At 34.2% G+C, this 5,823-nt stretch overlaps 1 protein-coding gene across 2 annotated transcripts in view; it reads left to right on the forward strand.

Moving 5' to 3' along the window:
* The window catches only part of CASC4 (cancer susceptibility candidate 4), a 146,509-nt gene that overhangs the window by 70,471 nt on the left and 70,215 nt on the right, over positions 1 to 5,823 (forward strand). For both annotated transcript variants that reach the window (XM_012649435.1, XM_012649436.1), the window contains exons 3-4: positions 3,900 to 4,002; positions 5,744 to 5,823. In XM_012649435.1, coding sequence (XP_012504889.1) covers positions 3,900 to 4,002; positions 5,744 to 5,823 — 183 coding nt within the window. The remainder of the gene's footprint in view (positions 1 to 3,899; positions 4,003 to 5,743) is intronic.

Genomic DNA, 5,823 nt, shown 5'->3' on the forward strand with positions numbered 1-5,823 from the left:
ACCCTAAAATAAAAGTTGTGAATTTTTTACTATCTGTGATATAGAACAACTTAGACTTTCTTTTAGAAATGCTTTGTAGGTGGTCACAGTGGTTTTTGTTGCCTTTGTGTCCATGTTTCACTCTTTTTGACTCACAGGAATACATTAGGATGACACAGAAGATGCCACAGTCAGTGCTGCTTCCAGCTTGCAGTATTTACAAATGATTCCACTTGTCATCAAAGTATATTTGTTATTAAATAGTAATCAGTTGAATAAGCCATCTGTGGCTTCTCTTAATACATGTCAATGAGAACGACAAAAAATGTTACTAAGAATCTTTATTGTACTGTATATGTTGAAGTGAAATTTTGCCTGATACTCTTCAGCAGAGAAAAAGGCTTTGATTTGTATATTATAGCTGTACAACTTAGTGCACTTACTGAAGCTTGGGCTCTTAAGATTGAATTTCTTTAATGTGACTTTCGCACCCTGGGAACAATTTCTACTGAAACAAACTTCTTGACGATGCAACTGTAAAATTCAGATTTGACTGTTTTCTTTGAAATATACCTGATATGATGAAATTAATAGATATTTATGGTGGTTAATATTTTCTTAGAAATGAATGAGAGTTGTTTTTTTTAGTCCCTAAGATAAATTAACGTTCTACTATACATACATTTGTTTTGAAAAGCTCATGTTCTTTTTATGCCCGTCACTGAATGAAAATTTGAAGTCAAAATTTCCTAGAAGTAAATCATTTTTCGCTTTAAAAGTTGGCTCTGGGCAACGCCTTTCTTACCTATCCCTAATCTTTTGAAGTTAAATTGAGGGAGTACAGCCATACCTTTCTGTAACATACCCTGCTGTTACTTTGAGAGATGGAGCATCCTGTACAATCAACCTGACTTATGTTAAGTTACTGTGAGAATTCTGCTATGGTGACCTGGAGCAGCCACACTAGGCACAGAGTATCTCTGGGTTCATATAAAGAAAACACATGCCAATCAGTTGAAAGTAAAATTGCAATATAGGAAAATTTTGTCTTTATTTTGCTTTCTCGTGTACTTACTTTTCCCCTGGCAAATGTTTGTTTTGACCCACTGAAAGCACCTTTATTACTTCCTTGCTTTATAATCCTTTCCCTGTATTCGAACAGGAAAGAATCTGACATTTTACATGAACTAAAACTCAGTCATACTGATGTTTTATTTTTCTTTGGCAATTGTATTTTAAGTCTTTTATCTTCAATTATAAATGAAAAATTTATTTCCCAATATAGGAATTTCAGATATCAGTGGGAAGCTTTATGTGGAGGCAGAGAAGCTTTCCTAAATCTTGAAATCATACTAAGCCTCAGGTTAATTCTGGAGCTACTTTAGGTGTTTTACAGTGTAGGAAAAAGAAGCCTGATTCAGAAGGGATTATAATCTTTCTCTTCCCTTTTTCTTGATAAGAATGAGCCCTAGAGATCACCGATTGGAGTCTATTCCAATTGCTAATTATTTGTTTATTTATTTATATCAGTATATGTATTGCAGTAGCTTTCAGTTCTAGAACCTATCTAGCCTGGAAACAGATTTACTGAACTGGCTAATTCCATCCCTTAGCGCCAAGGCTTCTTGTCTTTGCTTCCTGCTGGGCTCTCATTGTCTCTGTACAAGCAACATTCATAGCTGGGGCCAGGGATTCTGCTACCCATAGCCTGTTATATCTTAGGAGATGGGGACAGGGATCAGATAATAAGATAACTGTATTGTTTATGACTACATGGCCACAGATTCATCACTTTTATTTGAGGTTAGGGTGATGGTAAATCAATCACGTTCCCATATTGGAGAATTAATAGAATAAAAAAAGAAATTTAAAATGTGGCTTGAGGCCGGGCGCGGTGGCTCACGCCTGTAATCCTAGCTCTCTGGGAGGCCGAGGCGGGCGGATTGTTTGAGCTCAGGAGTTCGAAACCAGCCTGAGCAAGAGCGAGACCCCGTCTCTACTAAAGTTAGAAAGAAATTAATTGGACAACTAAAAATACATAGAAAAAATTAGCCGGGCATGGTGGCGTATGCCTGTAGTCCCAGCTACTCGGGAGGCTGAGGCAGGAGGATCGCTTGAGCCCAGGAGTTTGAGGTTGCTGTGAGCTAGGCTGACGCCACGGCACTCTAGCCTGGGCAACACAGTGAGACTCTGTCTCAAAAAAAAAAATGTGGCTTGAATATATAAACATAATTATTAACTACAGATATTTTATATGAATTACTGTTACTTTCAAACCCGATTATTATATTACATAATAGCCATTATTATGTACATTGTTAAACTTTATGTATATGCCTCAGCAGATGTTCATGTGACTTAAATTTTTGTTTGTTATAATTCCACAGTAAAATTTAGAAAGTAGAGAAAAAAAGAATATGCTCAAAATCCTACCATCAAACATAATGACTGATAGCGCTTTGATATATTTTTATTGTAGTTTGGTTTTTTTTTACGTGGATATAATTATATGTTTATATCTAATTTTGAAAAATGTACATCCCCAGCCTGGCATGGTGGCTCATGCCTGTAATCCCAGTAGGAGGCCGAGGTGGGCCTCTAAAAAAAATAATAAAAATAAAAACATATATCCCAACCATTTCTGGACTAAATTAGTCTAATTAGAATAAGACTAATTCTATAAGCCTTCCATGAAAAATAGATGTTATATTTTAATTACAATATTGGTACATTATGGTTTGATATTATATTTTAATCTTAATAGCTGTTGCTTATACAGTATAGATCCCTGTTCCCATTTATAAAAATTAGAACTTTCTTAATAAGGCTTTTGCTTAACTGCTAAGGCTGTCAGCTAATTTTTTTTTTCTTTTTTTTTTTTGAGACAGGATCTTGCTCTCTCACCCACGCTGGAGTGCAGTGGTACAATCCTAGCTCACTGCCACCTTGAACTCCTAGGCTCAAGCGATCCTCCTGCCTCAGCCTCCTGAATATCTAGGGCTATAGCCCTACATCACCATTCCTGGCTAGTTATTTTTTTATTTTCAGAGATGGGGTCTTGCTATATTGCCCAGGCTGGTCTCAAGCTCTTGTCCTCAAGGGATCCTCCCACCTTGGCATCCCAAAGTGCTGGGATTATAAGCATGAGCCACTGTGCCAGGCCCCTGTTGGCTAATTTTTAAATCATCTATTTGAGAAATTGACATTTACTCTTTTCTGCCTGCATTTCTTTCGTCTGTAGTCTCAGATGATGAGAGAATAAAATCTAGAAAATGTGTGGCCAGTGATTAATGAATTAAATGTTTACAAAAGAACGTCTAGCCCAGGTTTTAATTTACTGACCAGCTTGGAATTTCACATTATTCATTTCCACTAAAAACTTTCAACCCTAGTCTAGAAATGATGAGGTTTGAAAATGGAATTTTGGGATATGTGGAGCTAACACCAGAAGCAGAACTAGAAGTGAGATCTAACGTGATTTGGCTAACTCGGTAGCCAAATAGGATTTAAAATGAAAAAGAAACCTTGAATTTTGTACCCATAATGAGCATATCTAAAAAGTATGATTTTTTTTCCTACTGCTATAAAGTAGAAAGGTTGAAAGAGATAGGTAGTTTTTTTGTACTGTTCCCCAGGGCTTATGTATGTGTACATAATGTGGAAAGATTTGTAATTTAAAAAAATATTTCAGATTCATATGAAAGCCACTGAGGCTATATTGTTTTAAAAATAAATTTTATTAACCATAAATATGTTATAAAAGGCAATTAAATGTGATACTAATTGTGTAATTGAATTTGCTTAGAGTATGAGAAGAAAATTGGGAAGTGTGTATAATTAAAAAGACATCCCATAGCTTCTCGATAGGAAGCATTACAATAAGTAAACTTGATGCTTTGGTTCTTACCTTGTATGGATAGAGCAACTTGCTGAGCTTCGTCAGGAGTTTCTTCGACAAGAAGACCAGCTTCAGGACTATAGGAAGAACAATACTTACCTTGTGAAGAGATTAGAATATGAAAGGTAAGATGCTACATGCAACAAATATTTATGAATCTAAAATATTTGTCCAACTTTTGGACCTAATTCATTTCTACCTTTCTGACTTTTGTTTTTCTTCTCTTCTTTCATTTTCTTAGGTCTTTTAAATTTCTTTCATCTTTCTATGGCTCTTTGAAATCCATACTCTTTTATTTTGATATGTTAAACACCATGAAAATATCTCTTACAGGGCATGTTGAGTTTGTCTTATGTTGTAGCGTTCATCGTAAGACAGAAAATCTTACAGGCTCTGAGTTTTATTGAATTAGATGTGGCAAAGACCAAAAGAAGATTCTGTGATTCTTTTTGAAGGGACATCCAGAAGATGAAGCCAGCACTAGGAGATGTTCCCAGAATAGCTGAGGGACTGAGTGATAGCTGCTTCTCCTGCTCTGCACTTCAGCTCTTGTTCACATCTGTACCCCACCTTGTAGGGCCCTTTATAGCAATCACTCTTTAAAATTTTTTATTATATTTTTAATCAGTTTTACTGTAAAAGGTATTTTTTAGGGCTGTACACCAAAAATTAGGATTTGCCATATTTTAAAGCATTGTTTATCCATTTCTTACTTCTTACTGGTATAGTTTATTGATATGTATCTACTAACATACATGTATTTTAACAATATTCAGTACTTTTCCATGTATCTGTACAATTAAAGATTTAACATATTTAGAGGTAATATATTATTCTAGTATATTAATGTACCAAAACTTCTTTAGTCTCCCCCAATTGTGGGACCACTGTAGGAGTTTTCCTTTTTTTATTATTAAGACTATTACAGCTATAAGAATTTTTATGTAAAAAAGATTTCCCCCTTTATATTATTTCATTAGTATTTATTTTCAAATGTAGAATTCCTCAGGAAGAATGTTTTACCAATTTTGTTGCTCTTACAGCATAGATAAAATATTGCTTTCTAAAATGATTGTTCTAATTTATAATGTAGATGTTACCCCATAGCCATACCAACTTTGGTTATAATTCTAATTTAATTTTGCTAATATAGGAATAAGGTACTACCATATATACATATAAGAAGTTTGATTTGCATTTTATAATGGTGAAATTTAACATTTTCTATGTATTTATCAACTGAATGTTTCTTCTTGCATGAATGATCTATTTGTATCCTTTGACTGCTTGCCCAGCAGAAAGTCACCATATTTACGTGTTTTGCTCCTATTCATTTTCTCTTGATGGCACCACTTTATCTTCTGTATTAGTTTCTTCCATTCCTGTTATTCTCTGGTTCAGCCTTTTGTTACAGTGTTTTAAGTGCTAACTATTGGGTGAATCATCCTCTGCCATTCTTTATCAACTCTCTTAATTCTAGTTTTTCTCATCTATTACTGTAAATTGGTCTCAAGGTTTTCTATAGTGTTTTTCTCTTCTGTAATTGAAGTTGGTTTTGACAGTTGTTTCTATATAAATGCAATTTGTAAAAATAATAAAAATGCAATTTATAAAAAGATTGTTTTCATCTAATTTCTGTTTCCTCAATTAGCTTTATCAGTCATCAGTATTCTTTGTATCCTATTAGAGGTTCAAATATTTAAAAAATTTTGACTGAGAGCTATTTGTCTGCTCTTTGTTCTTCCGTGTCCACTCTCCTCTATTGACTGAATGTTTTATCTTTCTAAATGTATGTGTCAACTTCTAGACAACTTTGAGAATCCAATCCAAGGTAATATAATCTAAAAGAATGACTTTATAATTTAGTTTTCAGTGTGGACAGCAGATCAAGGAATTAAGAGCACAACATGAAGAAAATATTAAAAAGTTAGCAGACCAGTTTTTAC

Source organism: Propithecus coquereli, unplaced genomic scaffold (assembly GCF_000956105.1).
Source record: "Propithecus coquereli isolate 6110/MARCELLA unplaced genomic scaffold, Pcoq_1.0 Scaffold3, whole genome shotgun sequence".
Classification (NCBI taxonomy): domain Eukaryota; kingdom Metazoa; phylum Chordata; class Mammalia; order Primates; family Indriidae; genus Propithecus; species Propithecus coquereli.